Source organism: Denticeps clupeoides, chromosome 4, assembly GCF_900700375.1.
Source record: "Denticeps clupeoides chromosome 4, fDenClu1.1, whole genome shotgun sequence".
Taxonomy (NCBI): Eukaryota; Metazoa; Chordata; class Actinopteri; order Clupeiformes; family Denticipitidae; genus Denticeps; species Denticeps clupeoides.
In genome coordinates, this window is record NC_041710.1 from 29,457,767 (window position 1) to 29,478,643 (window position 20,877).

At 42.5% G+C, this 20,877-nt stretch overlaps 2 protein-coding genes across 2 annotated transcripts; both read left to right on the plus strand.

Moving 5' to 3' along the window:
* Positions 1-494: 494 nt before the first annotated feature.
* LOC114788905 (inositol monophosphatase 3-like) lies at positions 495-6,281 on the plus strand. Its single transcript, XM_028977849.1, is given in 6 exon segments — positions 495-976; positions 1,257-1,338; positions 1,341-1,415; positions 3,951-4,046; positions 4,854-5,015; positions 5,091-6,281. Coding segments are annotated over 6 exon segments (1,023 nt in total). The 5' UTR covers positions 495-637; the 3' UTR covers positions 5,360-6,281.
* Positions 6,282-19,000: 12,719 nt separating this feature from the next.
* LOC114789037 (proenkephalin-A-like) lies at positions 19,001-20,868 on the plus strand. Its single transcript, XM_028978091.1, has 3 exons — positions 19,001-19,098; positions 19,183-19,362; positions 19,883-20,868. The coding sequence occupies exons 2-3, from the start codon at positions 19,213-19,215 to the stop codon at positions 20,498-20,500; spliced, it is 768 nt and encodes a 255-aa protein (XP_028833924.1). The 5' UTR covers positions 19,001-19,098; positions 19,183-19,212; the 3' UTR covers positions 20,501-20,868.
* Positions 20,869-20,877: the final 9 nt, after the last annotated feature.

Consider the following 20,877-nt stretch of genomic DNA (forward strand, 5'->3'; position numbering starts at 1 on the left):
TATTATACATAGATGTAGTTAGTATTAGTAACCTTTTAAACCCTTACCTTTTGAAACTTCTACTTTTATATATTTTGTGAATATATTTGATATTCTCTATACACTGCTTTCCCTCGAGTCCTGAGGAGGCCGTGACGAAGGCCCACAGCGCCACCAGGTGGAGCCGCCAGGCCACTGCGCCTTCCCCGTAAATCTCACCGGACTCGCACGGACATTCTGGGGTAGTGTTTACAGCCACACGATGTAAGGAGGCGCATTGGCTTCGTGGGCTTTAACGTCGTTTTATACGTTGTGTTGGCGATATTTTGCGGGACTTTATGACTGAGCAGTTTCTGTCACGCACCCACCCTCCGGTCCGCCAGGTGGCGCTGACAGTAACTGCGCTCGCCGCGCGTCACGCCCGCACACCCGCCGACGTGGAGCGAGAGAACCGCCGCGGTCTCTCCCCCCTCTCCTCCCGCGTGTGGTGGCGCGTAGGCTCGGCGTACTTAGTTTAGTGTCCTCGGCCTGTTCGGATTTTTAGGCCGGGCGGCGGTCGTCGGGCCGGGGGTAGGATGCCCAGCGGCGCGCCGTGCCACTAGCCAGCCAGCTAGCTCGGTTGGACGGCACGTCGTCGCTCGCTCGTTCGGACCGCGCCATGGCTCCGATGGGCATCCGGCTGTCTCCCCTCGGGGTGGCCGTGTTTTGCCTGCTGGGGGTCGGCGTGATCTACCACCTGTACGCCGGCGTGATCTCCAGCCGCATCAGCTCGTTCAGGCAGCGCAGGACGGTGAGTCTGCGGGACGTGCTGGCGCTGTCCATCGAGGCGGCCGTGAAGGGCGGCCGAGAAGTGAAGCGGATCCGCGAGGAAAACCACCTGGAGGAGAAGTCGAAGGGGGAAACCAAGGAGGGCGCGAGTGAGAAGCTCACCCTCGGAGACCTGAGCTCCCACAGACGGATGTTCTTCCTCATAAAAAACACCTACCCGTTCCTGCAGGTCAGCTGCCCCAGTAGAACCTGCACGCTGGTGCCTTTCCAAACGCTTTTAATGCAAAAGGACTTGATACATTTACATTTACAGCATTCATCCAGAGCGACTTACAATCATTAGTTACTGGGACAGTCCCCCCCATGGAGACACTCAGGGTTAAGTGTCATGCCCAGGGACACAATGGTAGTAAGTGGGATTTGAGCCTGGGTCTTCTGGTTCATAGGCGAGTGTGTTACCCCCTAGGCTTCTACCACCCTATGATGCGTTCCCATGGCCTTTTGTGCAGGTGAACTCAGAGGAGCATGATGATGCTGAGGGGGACCCTGGCGTGTGGTCCCATGACATTCCTAATGAGGTCAAACAGAAGATTCCGAAGACCGGGAGGTGGCTGCAGACAGGATCACGGTTTGGATCGACCCACTGGATGCGACGCAGGAGTATACAGGTGACCATCTATTACGATTCACGGCCCCATGAGATGTTGTCCTTTATAAATGTATTCACCTAAAACTGTGATTATGTAAAAAATATATCTCACAATATTGCACATTCTTTCATTGTAATATAAACATAAAAATTCATCAAATAGTACACATTGGGGAGACCGGGAATACAAACAACTTGTGCCCACTATGGAGTCATGATTCATGTTTGAAATCAGCTGATTTGTTGGCATGACCAAGAATTTTATGAACTTGATTCCATGTTTTCTGCATTGAATAAATAGGCCCCTATATATTTCCCATCTGACAATTACAGCTTTGTGTGAGTGTATTGCAATAAATTAGACCAAATCAGACGTTTTTATGTATGCTTCTATGTAGCTGACTATCAAATGAAAGCTCTTGATTGACTCCTTCTGATCCAAAAAATTAGCATATTGTGATAAAGTTCATTATTTCCTGTAATGTGCTGATAAACATTAGACGTTCATATATTTAGATTCATTACACACAACTGGAAGGTAGTTCAAGCCTTTATAGTTTTAATATTGATGATTTTGGCATACAGCTCATGAAAACCCAAAGTTCCTATCTCAAAAAACTAGCATATCATGAAAAGGTTCTCTAAACCAGCTATTAACCTAAGTATCTGAATCAACTAATTAACTCTTAAACCACCTGCAAAAGATTCCTGAGGCTTTTAAAACTCCCAGCCTGGTTCATTACTCAAAACCGCATTCATGGGTAAGACTGCTGACCTGACTGCTGTCCAGAAGGCCATCATTGACACCCTCAAGCAAGAGGGCAAGACACAGAAAGACATTTCTGAACGAATAGGCTGTTCCAGAGTGCTGTATCAAGGCACCTCAGTGGGAAGTCTGTGGGAAGGAAAAAGTGTGGCAGAAAACGCTGCACAACTAGAAGAGGTGACCGGACCCTGAGGAAGATTGTGGAGAAGGACCGATTCCAGACCTTGGGGGACCTGCAGAAGCAGTGGACTGAGTCTGGAGTAGAAACATCCAGAGCCCACCGTGCACAGGCGTGTGCAGGAAACGGGCTACAGGTGCCGCATTCCCCAGGTCAAGCCACTTTTGAACCAGAAACAGCGACAGAAGCGCCTGACCTGGGCTACAGAGGTCGGGATGAAAGCAAATTTTGCATGTCATTCAGAAATCAAGGTGCCAGAGTCTGGAGGAAGACTGGGCAGAGGGAAATGCCAAAATGCCTGAAGTCCAGTGTCAAGTACCCACAGTCACTGATGGTCTGGGGGTGCCATGTCAGCTGCTGGTCCACTGTGTTTTATCAAGGGCAGGGTCAATGCAGCTAGCTATCAGGAGATTTTGGAGCACTTCATGCTTCCATCTGCTGAAAAGCTTTATGGAGATGAAGATTTCATTTTTCAGCACGACCGACCTGGCCCTGCTCGCAGTGCCAAAACCACTGGTAAATGGTTACTGACCATGGTATTACTCTGCTCAATTGGACTGCCAACTCTCCTGACCTGAACCCATATAGAATCTGTGGGATATTGTGAAGAGAAAGTTGAGAGATGCAAGACCCAACACTCTGGATGAGCTTTAAGGACGCTATCGAAGCATCCTGGGCCTCCATAACACCTCAGCAGTGCCACAAGCTGATTGCCTCCATGCCACGCTGCATTGAAGCAGTCATTTCTGCAAAAGGATTCCCGACCAAGTATTCAGTGCATAACTGAACATGATTATTTGAAGGTTGACTTTTATTTTTTTTTTTTTTTTTGGTCTGATGAAATATGCTAATTTTTTTAGATAGGATGTGGGGTTTTCATGAGCTGTATGCCAAAATCATCAATATTAAAACTATAAAAGGCTTGACCTACCTTCAGTTGTGTGTAATGAATCTAAAATATATGAAAGTCTCATGTTTGTCAGTACATTACAGGAAATAATGAACTTTATCACAATATGCTATTTTTTTTTTGGAAGGATCTGTATATTCTTAATAACTTTAGAGCTAGATTGGGTTTATTGTCAGTACACGCAGTATACAGAGTATTTGAAATAATGTTTCTCACAGACCACCCCATAGTGCAACCACAAAGAAAGAAAATATGTATGTATATACACACTAAACTACACAAACTAAAACTTAATTACTGTACAGGTTATCTCTATAGAGAAAGTAGAACTTTTCTGTACAATGAACTGGTCGAACAGGGACAGGAATGTGCAAAAATCAGGTGCTTCAGGCTGGAATGTTGTTGTGGTTGGGTTTAACAGTGTTCTGGTGATGGCAGTGTATTGATAGCTCTGATGCTTGTGGGAAGAAGCTATTGCAGCGTCTGGCAGTTACGGTTCTGATGCTGTGGAACCGTCTGCCAGACAGAAGGAGGGAGAACAGGGCATGTGAGGGGTGGTACACAAAAACTAAATAAAATGTAAAAAATAGATGAAAATAGGGTCATTTTCCATTTTTTTTCCCCCCAAAATGTCACTTAATATATGTCATCAATATATTTCTCACCCCATTTCATAATTAATTTTTCCCTCCATCAACAGAGAACCTCCGGAAGTACGTTACAACCATGGTTTGTGTTGCTGTTGATGGGGAGCCTGTTATTGGAGTGATCCACAAACCCTTCACAGGATACACAGGTATTCATCACATCTGATGTCCAGACCCAGAGCAGCATTTATTTTATAGAACTATTTCAATGTTTTATGTAAAATATTTTATTTGATCAAATCTAGTTATCGATATTTAGTTATTTGATATTTTGAAAACATGCAGGCTTCAAGGGGTGTAGAAATGAATCGTATATGGCATGGAAGATTCTGCATCGATGCAGTGCAGAACATAATTGATTATATTATAATGATGGTGCTTGGTGGTTTTCTGGCGGCGGTATAAAAAACTCAAATTGAATCGTGAGACCGGTGATGTTCACAACTCTAATAGAAACACATTATGTATAGAAACAACATTGCTTCTAAAATGTGTGATGGCACAGAGAGACTTGATGATCTTGTTGCTGTGACAATTTATAAAGGATGGGTTTCTCTGCATTTCGAATGCAGTTTTGGGGTGAGTTCCCCTCCCCTGTTTATTTGTTTGCTTATTTGATTGGAGCATAGGACATGAAAATGAGTTTGGGTATGTAAAATGCATCTGATTTATTTTATTTTGATAGCGTATGTGAAACAATGCTAAAATTAATCACTCTCCAGTTGTCATTTGTTAGAATAGAAACAATCAATCATGGTTCTATGGCCTTAAATGTGGACCCTGCATGAATCTGTTGTCCACAGTGATAGTAGGTTTAATGAATGTGACAACAGAACAGTTACCAGGTTCAAGAACCATTTTAGTCCCAACGGATCACCGTATAAGGTTGAGTTTGTACGGGAACATGGGAAAGGGCCTAAAAATCGCACCACTTTGCCTCTTGACCCCCTCTTCAGCTTGGGCTCTGGTCGGTAGTGGATCTAATGTGATGCCCCGAGCTGAGTACAGCACAAACCCACCCAAGGTTATTGTATCCCGGTCTCATGCGGGTAAGGTGAAGGACTTCATAGAGGAGGCCTTCGGAAACAATACCGTCATCATTCCAGCAGGAGGTGCAGGTATGTCTGCTTCTCAGCCAACGTTTCTTGTTAATAATCAAGTCTATGTAACTCATTTAACAATTAACCTTGCAGGATACAAGGTGCTTGCGCTCTTGGACCCACCCGATGAAGAATACGAGGAGGCAGATATCTACGTTCATGTCACCTTCATAAAAAAGTGGGACATCTGTGCAGGCAATGCCATTTTAAAAGCATCCGGTGGTCACATGACAACTTTAAAAGGACAGGAGATAGACTACTCAGGTCACGAGAAGAATGAAGGTGGGCTGCTGGCAAGTGTCAAGGTGGATCACAAAGCACTGGTGGACCGACTCCCAAAACGGGACCTAGACAAGCACTGATAAGCCTCACGTCCGGCTCCGGGCACTAAAGAAAACAGCGAAACAGAATTTTGTGGACCCTCTTAGCAGGGTCTACTTAGTCATTTTCGTGTGTTCGTGTAGTCATTACTGTTCATCCGAGACCTGGCGACGGGATGAAAGGAGCGGTCACTGCCGAATAATCTCGTCTAAATACCTTGGTGTGCATCTCTTGATCCTCAACTGTTCGCCATGTAGTCCGATAAGTAACTGCATGGTCCATGATGGTTGTCGGGACGCTACAACAACCCAACATTTAGCACAAAGAAAATCTCATATGGGCTTTCAGTGTTATCACATGCCTCAATGATGGGATGATTTAAGCAGATTTAGTTACACCGGTTTGTGTTAGTGTGTGGATGTACAAGCACACGACATTATGTTGATTCTGATTACGATGATTGATTCTGAATATATTTCAGATGTTTTCCGAATCTGAAGTCTTTAGCACATGCCGGTTGGTCATGGGAAAGCAGGGTACCTTCATCTTCTTTACAGTTTTCTGGCTTTCTGTGTGAGTGAAAAGAAGAATTAACGTGTCGGGGAAGTTATGAAATGTATTGTGACTAAGTTTTGTTTAAAATACTAAAAGATGAATGCAAAGATTTAAAAAATAATTTGAAGAGAATCTTTGTCTGAGAAGTTTGCTGATCGTTTGCCTGGTTCTTTTCATTTTTTTAGTGAAAACATATATATATATATATATATATATTTGTAAATAATAATTTAAAATTATTGGGTGAATGGTGCTTTAGTTTCATGCTTACTACAACACACTCATTTACCTGGAATAGTTATTACCTGTAGATTGCATAAACTGGTAAGACTTGCATTTACTGTGCTCTCTAGGTGAAAGATTTTAGAGGATTATTTTTGTACTTCAGCTCTGCTTTTTTTTTTGCATGCAATATGTGCCTCTGTGTGTGTGTGGTGTGTGTGTGTGTTTGGATTTTCTTCTCTTTTTTTTTTTTTTGTGCATGGACGTCTTGAGAACTGGGCCATGATTTTTTTTTTTTTTGGTCATGAGAATTGGATATTAATAATTTTGCAGTTTCCTGGCATGATATTTTGACATCACCCTCTCACTCCAGATCATAAGAGTAAAATAATTCATTTTACTGTCTAATTAATGTATTTGGTGGTGGCTCCAGAAGTACAGCTGACTGTTTTTGGTGAAAATGTTGAGTACAATAAACAAATGGGGTTTAGTACACCGTGTTTGTAGTCTTTGTATAAGTTTTTTTTTTTTTTTTTTTATTTACACCCTGATATTTTTTTGTTAAATCACTGATTCTAACTAATGTATGTTGGCCAGTTTTATCCTGGGAGAAAGAAGCTCATATTGACCATAAGATGGCACTGTGAACCAGAGCTGTGCTTGACCTGTTTGGAAGATGGAAACGAAGAGCATTGCATTGAAAGGCACATCTTTAGCAGGTCCTGACTGCACGCATGCATCAGAAACCCCTCGCAAATTAGATTTTCAGCTTGATTGGATAAGAAATGCATTAAATGCATCATACTCATGAGCTGTTCTTTATCAGGGGTGATGGCAGCCCCTGATCCCTAAAAGACAGCATCTGGTTCGTCGCTTTTGAGCTCAACTTCACTCGGAAGCTAGATGATTTCAGCAGTGACATCTCCTCTTGGGAAAATGTAGACCTTGTGCTGGGTGTCACACCCAACACTTATCTTATCAACACCATGTATATCATGTGGCATAAGTAATAATTATGCAGACATTTAGCTTTTTTTAAAACAATTTTTACAGGACTATGATCGGTTATGACCAGATTATGATCGCTTCTCAGCGGCCTGAACGATGAGCCCCTTCACCTAATGGAAAGAAATGGCAGGTTTTTTCCACAGACAATATGTTTTCATTATGAGCCGTTCCTTTGGAGCGCAAACACCGGCAGAGTATAAAAGCAATTACGGCGTGCGGTCAGGGGCCAATAAAAACAGGGCTCGTCGAATTACCTGTGGACGCAATTATCTTCAAATGAATAATGTGGTAAATGAAACTGTCGGTTTTGTCATCTTCCGTGCAGTTTCCAGCCCTCCTCCTTCCCTAATTAAAAAAAAAGCCACCGCATTGCAGGAACCACTGCCCTTTAGTAGGATTGAATTAAGCCCGAGTTCCTCAATCAGATCCAGAGCACTGAGCGCCTACTTCTAAACGAGAAGCCCAGCGCACACCGTCGCACGCAGGCGGAAACAACCGCAGCATGTTCCATCAGACCTGTTGAGGCATGGGCGTCTGAAGGTGTCCTGTGGGATCTAGTGACAAGGTGTTAGCAGTAGGTCCTACAAGTCCTGTAACAACTCGAACCTTTCGTCATGGTCTTCAAACCCTTCCTGGCAGGGGTCAATATTCAGAAGGACTATTGGGGATAAGTGAAGTGATTGTCTTTGTGAAACTCTGCAGCACAGCAGACGGGGACACAACGCGATGTGTCCTCTGACTTTAACCATCACCCAGAGTGAGCAGTGGGCAGCCATGACAGGCGCCCAGGGAGCAGCGTGTGGGGACGGTGCCTTGAACAAGGAGACCTCTGTGGCACCTTGGCGGTTTGGGATTTGAACCTGCGACCTTTCGATTACAGGTCCACTTCCAGCTATCATAATCAACGTTATTCACTTCACTGTTCCTTCTGTCGATATCTTCCTGCTGCAAGATGCTCAGAGGAAAAACAGCAATCATGGCGAGGTTATAGGATCCCTAATATCTTCTCTTACACGAATATATTTTAATGGAACTGGTGTCTGTCTCCATGGTGATTGTTCTGTACGTGTTACTGAAATTCCATTATGCATTTGTCAGTATTTGTTTCCTCTATGGAATTGAGTTTTGAGGGGGCAGCACCTCGCCGGTGTGGAGTCAGCAGCCGCAACCCTGAGTTGTGGGACTAAGTGGCCAGGAAAAAAGTGAGTGAGGGATTATTGAGGAAGAGATTAGAAGATGAGTTCTTGAAGAATACTGAAGCATTTTCTCCTACTCAGCTCCAGGATGAAGGTGCCTCTTCACAGGGCCCATAGCATCAAATTGCCTTCAGCGAAGTTATCATGGAAATGCTATGGAGGATGCACACTCGAAACATAATGGAGATTCTTGAAGAAATTCATTTAATTCACAGGCCATTTTACACTTCAGCTGTTATGACGTGACCACAGGTCTTTTCTTTTTTTGGAACACCCTTTTGTTCTTGCCTTGAATCTCTGAATGCAGCAGACTGTAATGTAAATTAAAAGAACACTATTATTTATAACAACTTTCTATTGCCCACCCCCCTGGCTTGCCTGGAGACATTCTAGATTTGTTTGGTCTCCTCATGTGGTCTTTTCGTGTCCTCCTTGGGCTTCAAGTAATTATCCTAACCATCTGCTTGTGTCTTCAATGCAGATGGAGGAACCTTCACACCGTTCTTTTTGCCTGAAAGAAAAAGTAACAAAGAAAAAAAAAATCTGTGATGTAAAGCTTTGCCAGGATATCAGTGTGAAATGAATCATAACCTGCCGGAAGATCTAAAAAATGAGGGTAATCGTTCCCTCATACGAAACTATATTTATATATATACAAATTGCTGCGTTTATCTGAAATTAAATGCTAGTGAAATTATATTTCATTAAGAAAATAAAACAAATGTCACTAAAATATGATGCCTCTTCAGGAAGCTGCTCTTGTGGCCATTAACGGGTGAGCTGCTTCCTCGGCGCCGGTTATGATTGAACTGTCAGCACTTGATAATGGCCTGCATATCATGGAGTGTTCTCTCCCACTTTCGGTGCTCTTGACAGAGACAGGACAGTTGTCTGTTCCTTGCTTCTGCCCTGGGGCGACGTCTGTGGCACGGTGACAGATCACGTCACAAGGTCTGATATCTCACTGCGTCCTGACATGGATAACCGTCCATCTCTAGCCTTTATGTGAGAAGAATGGTTTGTCTTGGGTTTACTTGCTCCTAATGCATGCTGGACGCACTGTTTAAAAATATGAATGATGGATTCTTTTTTAATGTTTATAACCATATAAGTAAAAAAAAATGTGGTCTGTATTTAAACATCACCCTTGTTAAGCAGTGGGCAGCCATGACAGGCGCCCGGGGAGCAGTGTTATAGGTACCGTACTTTACTCAGTGGCACCTTGGCGGTTCGGTGGATTCAAAACCGGCAACCTTCTGATTACGGGTCCGCTTCTTTACACCGCTTCATCTTATCATCTTATCATGTCTATCATCAAGTAATGTCTTACATCTTATCATAATGGGTTCATGGCGATTCAGTGGCACCCTGGCGGATCGGGATTCGAACCGGCAACCTTCTGATTACGGGGCCGCTTTCTTTTACCCACTAGGGCCACCACTGCCCTGTTGTTGTGTTGGTATTTTGTTACCCAAAACACAATCTTTCATGATGTTTTTGTAAACAGTTTAAAATGGGAGGAGCCTGATGATGATTGACAGGCCTGTCAATACATCACACTCTCAAACGTAATGAAATATTGTTTCTTCCTTGTTTTATCTACTTATTTATCTGAATCCTGATGACACATTAACCTTTACACTAGTGAACAATTCGATTCATACATGCTGTTTAAATGTCTACATATTTCCAGACTGGCTGTATTTACCTGGAGAAAAGCCACCCAGCAGGCCACATACAACCCAACCAAGAAATTCCTCACACAATTCTTCACATTCTTTTTTCTGATGCTGCTCTGATGTCAGCCATTTAAGGTGATGTCCATCTCTCTTTGACTGAGTCCTTTTCTCATTACACACACAAATATATTACTGTGTAATATACCATTTAAAGGGGTTCCTGCACCAGCACTCTGCATCCTGGTACTGCACCAAACCGCAAAGAACTAAGGGAAATGTAACTTGGCGCTCATGCACTCTTGTATCTGTTTCCAGGTGAAGGTCTCGGCATGGGGGAAGTCGGTGTGACTCCTCGTTTTGTAGGTGTTTTGGAATTTGTTGCAACAGTCCTGTGGTGCCGTGTGGAGTGTCCCCGTGTGACGGTGCCTTCCCTGTCCCCATTTCCACCACCCCCCTCCCAAAGCTGAGCCCTGGATGTGTGTGGGTGTGTGAATTCCGAGTTGATTTTCCAATGTGCTAATAAATATGTGTGGACATAACCTGCGTCCTCTACATCCTGACTTGTGACAGGGAGGAGCATCCTCAAATGTTTGGAGCCATTCATACCCAACAAAACATGTTCAACATTTTAAAATGACAACTAAGTAACATTAATTAGTCTACCGTCAATATCGTGCTGAATATTAGCCTCAAACCTCAAGTGAAATATGAGAAAATGATATATATTCATTCTCTATTCTGTGTAGACCTTCTTTTCTAAAGTGATAGAAAGAAAGGCTCGAGTTAGGAACAATAAATAAGTATTCTCAGAAGAAGAACCGAGGCTATCATTCTCAACTGGAGGTTTCTCTAATGGAATAGTTTGCCAGACAGAGCGGTGAAACTCTTCACCACTCATGTCAGACTCATGCATATTCATTTAGGCAGGGAGGACGAGTGAAATGATGTAGTCGTCTGTGGCTGCTCAACACATGCCATTTAATTAGATTTTCACTGAAATACCGCATGCCATTACTCCTAATATGAGAATATGCAAATGTTCCTTGTGCGCCTCTTTGTTCCGCCCTCTCTCACTCATTTTTCATAGATGAGATTCGTTTAAAAGTTTAAAAAGTTGTGTGATTGTCCTTATGGGAGATTACTGGAAACACAATGGTTCTAATCTGTCTACCTCACATTATTCTCATGTCAACTGTCCATGGCAGACATTTGCGGTGTGTTTCAATAATGAGTTGTGTCACCGTTTGCAGATTTTTGGAACAAAGGATGAAGATACAGATACAGAAGTTCACTGGTCTGAGAAAATCTCTCTAAATGCATCCTTGTTGCCTTCATAAAAAAAATAATGAAGGCAACATGTTTAAATAATACCAATGAGCATTATTAAAAAATGATTGTAGTTATCAAAATTACGTTTAATTTGGTCATTTCATCTTGCAAAATAATCAAACAAAATGGATTTTAGCTCTGTCACATTGTGTTGTGTTATTAAGGATGTAAGCTTTACATTTGGCATTTATTATAAAACCTGGCGTGGATCAGAGAAAAGGGCCATTATTTCTGTCCCCATGTTGCTTCTTTTTAATTTCATCAGTGTCTCACTGTGTCCGTTTGCCGCTGGTCATTTTGTGATATTACATAAATACTGCTTTTACAGGCTTTGATGAAAATGGCAATAATTACACCAATTGTGTACTCTGTTACAGCAAAACAAGGACAGTAATGTGTTCTCATTCGACCCCCGGCTCTCTACAGCACTGCTCCCTCTGTGGCTGCTGTAGCGCAGGTGAGAGCCGGGAGACACGGAGCGCAATTACAGGCCGTCGCTCCATTAAAACTGAAGCTGGATAACCAAATGCTTCTTCCACGCATCCAGGTGGTCCAGCAACATGAAAATGTGAAAAAAAGTAGAGCTCACTTTTTAACCTCAGAAATTATACTGTATGTCCATATTTACAATACGGCAGTATTGTTCAAAATTCAAACGCATGCAATTTCTACTCTTTCGTTCACTTCAACGTCCAGCCTCAGCTAAATGAAGACTTTAACATAAAGTATCTGACTATGCAGCAATGAATTTGCAGCTGAGGTGAAAAAGTGCAAACTGCTGTACCAATTATTACAAATCATATGTAATGGCATAAGAGAAAATTACCATTTTTCTCAAATGTGCGAATAAAATTTGCCACTGCAAGTTTTATGTAAATACTGTCCTTTGAATTAATTTGTAGGCAGAGACACTTTAAAAGCTGCACTTCATTTAAGGTTCCTAATTGTGTCTGCATTCTGCAAATAAGAGCCAAACACATGCAATTAAAACCAGCAGCAAATAAATACAAATTGTGCTTGGAGCATTCTGCGTTCAGCATTTATTCTATGTGTTTCTCTGGAATATGAAATAATTTTTTCTGCGCTTCCCTAAGTGAGGCGGTCTGATGAGACATTAGCCTGTGAGATTAACCTTCATCTTTTTCATCAACTAAATCATTTGTCAGACACTGTGGCACATTATGTACTCACACGTTGAAAGGCCCAGCCCAATGCAAAAAGGAAAGCACTGTTTTCTCTCCATACATTTACCCATCAATCCATGTAATCTTAACTCTGCTGAACAGAGACCAGGCACACACCCTGGACAGGATGCCAGGCCAGTGTTATGATGAAAGGCAATTTGATTAAAATCACTGCCAAATTTGTGCAATTGTTGCCAGTGCGCAACAGTCCAGCGCCTGTATTGGGTTGTGGGTGGTGATGACACACCCGAATGTCACATATTTCCCTCATCTAAGAATGGGTGGAGCACCTCTCCGTTCTATTAGGAGATTCATTAACACACTGATGGGCATCCTTGCCATCATTCTCGGCCCAAACTACATTCCCTAGTTCAGTTATCTCAAATGGTGTGTCAAAAACCTGCTTTGCTTAGTTGGGATGCTGTGGTATGGGTAAGACACAGACAAGTACATTTTTCTACACACTTTTGATTGGTTTTGGTTGGCATTCAGGGGCTCGCTTCTGTGCACATTTCTTATCATTGGACAATGTCGAGTCCTTGTTTGTTTTAGGAAAGGGTCCGAGTACTCGGTGAGGGCTGTAAGTGCTCTGGAGTCCATTGGAGAGAGGGAGATATTCCACAAGCAAGGTTTTATGAACAAAGAATGCACCTAGTTTCCATACTGTGTATTCATTCATACTTGGAAGCTCTTTAGATTTGTTCTGATGTACACCACAGTGTTCTCTATTGTACATTTTTAGTTAATGGAATTCTTAGTTAATTGTAAAAGGAAGCTTTAAAATTACTCTGGATCCGAAGATCTGGTTAATGCTAAAATTGCAAGGGGAAAGATAATAATACAAATCTAGTTTAAGGCTGTATAAGACTGCTACAGCTACTCAACTTGTGTTCATCACTGCAAGTGAAGTTGGTACTTTTTATATAATCACAAACTGACAAGACCAAGTCAGCAGTTTGATCATAGATGAGCTGTGGAGATGCAGTCATTGCAGGTTTTTTATGTTTCGTGGTTTATTTCTGTAAGTCTACATGACATACTCCCCATGCATAACGTCTTGTATATTGTAGTGCAGCAAAAACTAGGCCCAAATACTTGTTGTAGGACTCCGAGAAAGGTTTACTGACCCAAATAGTGTCTGCAGCTTTTGGATTATGGGTTTAATTAATTTTCCTGAAACGCTTACCGGCACTGAACTGTACAAATAGAGATAATTAATGAAGAGAAGTAAACCAGCTCTAATCACTTTCAGATGTTATTGTTAAACATCCAATTTGGTGCTGTCAAAGCTACCTTCACGTGCCTTGCTTCATAATTAACACATGGTCTTTATTTTCTAATATTTTCTAACAGACAGAAGCCTTGGAGGGAGAGATAAGCACATGTTTGTTTTACTGGCAGAAGTAATCCTGTCACTCACAACTCTCTCACCATCTCTTCCACCATCCATCTCCGTCTCCCACCTGCCATCCTCATCATATAGGGGGACTATAGAGGGGTTATAGGGAGTGTCTCTGGCAATGGGGTGAATGGAATGATACACTCGCACGACAACATACAAAAAAGACAGGACAACAATACACGATTTTCTGAGGACATGATAGGATGGGAATACATATATAAACCTATACAGCTGCACATAGTCAGGGTAGACAGGAACACAACATTGACACTACAAAACTCAGAACCTAACCACAGAGCCGGATTACCCCACCATAGTTAGATTGTGACAGAGGGCATTCTTACCAGCTGCATCACTGCCTGGTTTGGGAACTGCACCGCATCAGACGACAAGACCCTACAGCACATAGGACAGCAGACATAATGGACATTTATCAAACACACTGCATCCAGAAAGCCACCGGCATTGTGAAGGACTCTATACACCCCTCACATGCACTCTTCACCCTCATGCCATCCGGAAAAAGGTACCGAAGAATTTGGGCCCTCACTGCCAGACTGTGCAACAGCTTCATCCCACAGGCCATCGAACATCTGAACATTCAGGAACTTAAATCTCTTTGGACTGACACACACACACACACACACACACTGGCCCCATCCACATGACTGCATCCACATGGAGATGCAGTGAACAGCCCGAATGCTGTTTTAATCCCCTCCACACCTGTAAGTGATGCTGTAACTCCCCAGTCTTGCATCTTGTTTTGTGTCTAGTTCTCCTCTGCAGTGAATTAAACACAGTCTTTGTTCTCCAGCATTGTCTTTTCATTAGAACGTTGCTTAGTGAGGTTCTGCAGCACAAACACAAGCATGCTATCCACCATTTTTGTATATTTGACGCATTTGGGGTTATAGGTCAGGCCGGAGGTTGGGCTAATTATCAGGGACGTGCGGCGGAGCAGACACAAAATAGCAATGTTTCGAAACCGGGTGAAATCAGTTGCAGTTACAGAAACACCCACCCACTGGTGCACTAGAGTAGGGACAAGGGGTGAAGTCTTCCTTTATATAGCTGAGCTGGGTCAAATTGAGTTGGTTTTGTGTTGTTGTAACTCGTCCCCTGTGAGTTACGCGACACTGATACGTCACCGTTTTCACACAAAAAAAGCCACTTGCCGTCCACACGGAGCCGTGGAAAAGATAAATTCATTCATGTGGACACAAGGCCAGATTGAAGACATATTTTACAGTTTTAGAGAAAAATGGATATGGCCTCTACCTCTTCTCTGTTTACAAAATATTATCTATTACAGTCGTATTTTTTTACACGGCACATTCAGTATTCATTTCACTAGTTTGGTTTCTGTGTTTGCTCTTTTTTGCACTTTATGTAGCCCAGTTTGTCTGTGCACTTCACTTCATGTCAATATGCAACTTTGTTTAAATGTTACATGTAGCACCAGGTTTCACTGTATACGGTCTAACATGTATGTATCTGAAATGACAATAAAGCTCAACTTGAACCCTTGAACTTTGCTCTTTAGATTTCAACTCTGTATAATTTATAGTGTTGACTTGAGGATAGAACTTCATCTTCATCCTTTGGCTTCTCCTGTTATAGGGGTCTCCACAGCGGATGGTTGTCCGTATATTCACAATGTGAAAAGATTTATGGCAGATGCCCTTCTTGAAGCAGCCCTCCTCATTCACCAGGGACTGGCACCAAGAAATACACTGTCACATGCATCACCAGTGGCTGGGCTGACTTTAGGATAAATAATAATGCATAAATAAAAACACAATAAGAACAGAATTTTCCTTTGCACTGCAACTTAAACATGTACTTTCCTTGACTGATAATTAGAATTTTGAAATAGTATGAAACTAGAAAAGACATGGAATAGTACATTTCTAATTTAATATATTTATAAATTTAGATATTTACTTGAGTCATCTCATCTTTATTAATGCTTAGAGAAAGTTGATTTGATGATAATTATAACAAATGGTCTATATTATATTAATTATATCAACATGGAAACAGAAACTTGGACAGTGCTCAGAAATCTCAATTATTATTTTTTTTTTAAAATAATTTTTCCCTAATTGTCAGGGATCAGTGGCAGTGCAGGAAAAAAGGTCACATTTGCATGACTCACAAAAACAGGGGATTTACTAAATGACAAAAAGCACATGGACACTCAGGTCAGGACACAGTAAAATACACAGTAAATGACACAGGGACAGGACACAAACAGAATACATTTATACTAAACAGAGCAGGCGCACTAAACATGAACAAAGAACCGGAGCACCCAAAAAGTCTAAATTAAAGTAAGTTTAAATGACAAATAATAATATTCATAAAAAATGTTGTCTAACCTTTAATGATCTTATTCACTAAGTGATATACTTCATTAAATATTTGATAATTGTTTCGTCAATAAGCCATATTTCACAGTCTAGATGTATTCAGAATGAACTTTTCTGAGAATTAATCACTGTGCTTATATGCACACAACGTCCAGTCATGTAATTTTGTGCTGCTTTGCCCATTCTTCTCCCCGCTCAGCCACAGTTTGAATGACGTGGGTAATCATGAAACTGATTCTCCATCTACTCCCTACAGGAAATTGAATATGAGCTGATTGCTGAAACCCAGACCCCACTTGTGTTTAATTTCACCACAGTTATTGCATTGTTACAATTGTTAGACTATATCTTGTCCACAAGTGCCCAACTCTCAACTTGATTTTGTTTGTATTTTTGGTGAATTTAATAGATAACCTGGGTGGTTGTAATGGGTAGCACACCTGCCTATGAACCAGATGATGACAAAGTCACAGGTTCAAACTACCATTGTGTCCCTGAGCAAGACACTTAACCCTGAGTGTCTCCAGGGGACTGTCCCTGTAACTTCCAAAGGTATGTCACTCTGGATAAGGACGTCTGATTGATCCAGAAATGCTTTTTCTGTTATCAAAAAATTATAACAAATGCAAGGACTGATAAGATTAAGTGACATATGCCTTTCTTCATTAGCAACACAGAATTCAATCCATCTTCATAATTACAGCTAATTCAAGTGAGTATTATTTGGTCCGAGGCTGACTATTTGAGTCTAGCATATTCATCTCTCTGCCTTCCTTTTTCATTATTGTTCTCCTTTTAAATATAAACCCATGATTGCATCATGAAACATATTTCTTAAATTGACAAAGTTTGTCTGACTTTATTTCAGTTAAAATCAGCACAGTATTTGAGTTTGGTTGTAGAAATGCATTCATTGCTGGTAGCTGGCTCAGCAACTGATAATTGAGATCTTCCGCAGTTAAACAATTTCCTGTGACGCTCAGGAAGTTTCCGATCATGTATTTTTATCAGGGCTGTATATGTACAAGGTTATATGTTAACCTGTAAGTGGCTGGCAGCTCTGGGCACCTTATTCAGTTCTAGAAAAAATAGAGCAAGCAATTACATCCCATTATGTAATGCTCCTTATGAAACACGAATAATGTCAATATAGTTTATGCATAGGGTGCTAAAGGAACAATATGAAAGGTCCAACCCACCAGTTTATTTAAATAGCCCATGTCATACACAATTTTTTGGGCAATCTTTCGTTACATATTTGTAATTATTTATGACACAAAATGAAACTAGAAAGATAAATAAAAAAGTACAAATGTATGTCCGTTTCCAGAATCTTGATGGTAGATTTATACAGGACTCAAAACTCTCTAGAATCTGTCCATTTCATTCACAGTGGAAGAAGACGTGATATCTGTGACACCCACATAGAGACAGTAAATAATATTTCTTTGCCAAGAACAAAAGAGTACCAAGCATATAATCAGCTGCCAAAGCAATATCAGATAAACAGGAGAGAAAATACAATTGTAATTTAAGATTTGAGTGAAACCATTAGCAGTATTCTTATCCAAAGGCACCAATAAACATGCTGGCTCTTCAGATGCACTTTGGCTGTCTCGGTCCTGGTTAAGTACGCATGGAGCTGATCAATTTAGTGTTCACCTTGTTTAAACCCTCTCCTTACATTATCCCTTTCCCACTGTCTCTATGCATGATTGGCTGAATCAGGGTTCCTCATTGTAAGCCCCTTCTGCAAACAAAAGGAGGGAATATTCTCAAAATCTGTCTAAATGTGCATTTTAAATTGGATCACCAACATTGCTTTTAAATAAATAAATGTAAGTTCATTTTGGAAACGCTATTTATTTTTGTTGTGTGGAAGTTTTTTTCATATTGTATGTATTCCTTTAATGGAAGTGGCAGAGCCATATTGTATCTCAGTGGGTCTATTATCAATCCAACAGTTTGCCCTGCTGCTGTGTCTTGCCTTTAGGCCATAGACCATTTAATTTTGGCAAAGGGAGTTGGGAATTTTCATCACGTAATAAAAGACAACTGGAGGAGTTTGCAGTAATTTAAGAGTTTAATGAGGTTGTAGAGTCTCAGAAGGGATGGGTGTCAGGTTTGAGAGAAAAATTAAGCTGATCATTTGACCCCTATATGACACAATATAGTGTGTGCAAAATAGTATGGGATGTATACACTGATCAACTAGCATTATGACAGTGGAACAATGGCAGCAAGCGAACATCTCAAAATGCACGTGATTGTTTTAGTCATTGTGATACACAGCAAGCACAGCACATGGTGACACAATGAAATGTGTTTTACACCCTTGGTAAGCGGTGATCAAGGGGACCTCAGTGGCAGCTTGACTGTTCAGGATTTAAACCTGTGGCTTTAAACCTAAAGCCACCACTTTCATTCTTGAAGCAGAATTAATGGCCAAGTGTTATGGATGAAGGCCAGATGGTGATGTTTAAGCAGCATCTCCAAAATTGCCGCTCTTGTGGGATTTCCCCCCTCTGCAGGGGTCAAGACCTAGAGGTCCATTCCCAAGGTCTAACGTGGCTCGACCGCTCAACATCGGTGCTAATGTTACGGGTGATGGGTGGATGCGAGGGTCTCCCCTGGCGACCAGACGTTATGGACCTGAGCTCTGCAGCGCGGAGGGCGGCTGCTGAGCGATCGGGGCTCGGAGCGATCTGATTGGCTGCTCCGCCTTTTCATCGGGCGTTTTGGTTTGGCCCCACTATAAGTAGCCCACCCAGGTCCACGTCCACGTACAGTGTAACACTTGGCAACCAACTTGCAAAGCTGTACATCTAAGGTAGTTAATGTAATGTGTGTGTGTGTGTGTGTGTGTGTGTGTATTATTACTGTTTCTATTTCTGTGTATTGTTCCTGTGGCCAGAGCTGAACAGGACAGGTGGGTCCCCCGGGCATGGCGCTGCTGATGGCGGCGTTATTCTGGCCGCTGCTGCTGCTGCTGCTGGGGCCGTGGCGCGCGCTCACGGTGCGCGCGGACTGCGGGACGGAGTGCGCGCGCTGCTTGTCTCGGCCGCTCGGGCGGGACGCGGACGGCGACGCCGCGGTAAGTTCTCTGGGACGTGTAGATGCACGCATTGGCGTGGAAACTGGGGGGTTAGTCTATGCGCAAAAACGCGCCTTTTTTGCACGGTATTGAAATATATGCTGCCTTGTTATTAAAGGGAATTTTATTGCATTGAGTCAAAACTCGGATCTATCGATCACATTTATATCGGCATATGCTCCTTGAAGACCACAGGACACCAGGAAATCTCAATCCAGGCTGCCAGCCACCTTCTCTTTTTATCTTAAACCCCACACCACTTTCTTTCTACTGACACACCCAAATTGAGCACAATTTGTCAAAAGATTGTGTTCATAGTTGAGGGTCCTAATGAACTAGAACTGATCACTTCATCTATGGTAACTTGAAAGCACGTTGTGAGTCGCTCTGGATAAGGGCATCTTTGTTGTCATCCATCGTCCTCAATGGAAGTGGTGTAATTTAATGTAACTTGATGCCCAGGACAGTGTCATGGGTGGCAGTGGCAGTTTTCTTACTTTACTCTGCTTCTCTCTGACAGGGCTGCACATTAGAATGTAAAGGAACAGTTAACACCAGGATGATGGAGCTCTGCAGAGATCTGTCGCCTGAGGAGGACAAACTGCCCGTCGGCAACGTGCTTGACCAGGAGAAGGAGGGCGACGCGGCGCCGCAGCACAAGCTGGACAAGAAGTACGGCGGCTTCATGAAGCGCTTCGGCAGCTTCGTGATGAAGAAGGCCGCCGAAATTGGCGGCAGTGACGCGCCGGCCGACGCCGAAGGCGCAGTGCAGGCAAGCAAGCGCTATGGTGGCTTCATGAAGAAAAAGGACGCGGGCTCTGACCACGAGGACGACCGGCAGCTGCAGGTGCTGCGAGAGTTTCTGAGCGGGGGTCTGGCGGCAGAGACCAGCGGCCAGCGCAACGGCGAAGTCACCAAGCGTTACGGTGGCTTTATGAAGAGCCTGCAGGAGGGTCAGGAAGGAGAGGAAGGCCGAGATCTTCAGAAACGCTACGGAGGCTTCATGCGCAGGGTAGGCCGACCAGAGTGGTTAGATGATCCGAAGACCTACAATGAGATGCTGAAACGTTCCTGGGGGGAGAGAGAGGAGAGCAGCGTGCCCCAGATGGAGAAGCGATATGGTGGCTTCATGGATTAGACGCTACAGGCAACAGAATGAAAGGACATTTCCCATTCCTACATATGTAAAGATAGGAGTATGTAGTAAATATTATTTATTTGTTCAAAATTAGTATTATTTTCTCACTTTCCATTAGTCATTATTAAATATATCCCCTTTCGTTTTCGTAATTGCAAGCTTACCAAACATTCAGTTTGCTGGTTTCTCTGTCTGTGAGTCCTGTTTGACCGGACTGTGCTACCTGTGAAGATGTCCAAGCCGCTAGAAGAGTGGCTTTCCCAGTTTTATGAACCTTTTGTAGAGAACATAAAACGGAGAAAGCAATGAAGCTCTTGACTATTTTTTATTGTATATTTTGTTTTGTACCTCTTTCTTGTATGTGTACTACTGGGGAT

What these genes read in the sequence shown, in the direction of transcription:
- LOC114789037 (XM_028978091.1), top strand. Translation starts at nt 19,213, where the DNA reads ATGGCGCTGCTGATGGCGGCGTTATTCTGGCCGCTGCTGCTGCTGCTG. An exon ending in ACGCGGACGGCGACGCCGCG is followed by an intron (nt 19,363 to 19,882) that starts GTAAGTTCTCTG and finishes TCTCTCTGACAG; the next exon opens with GGCTGCACATTAGAATGTAA.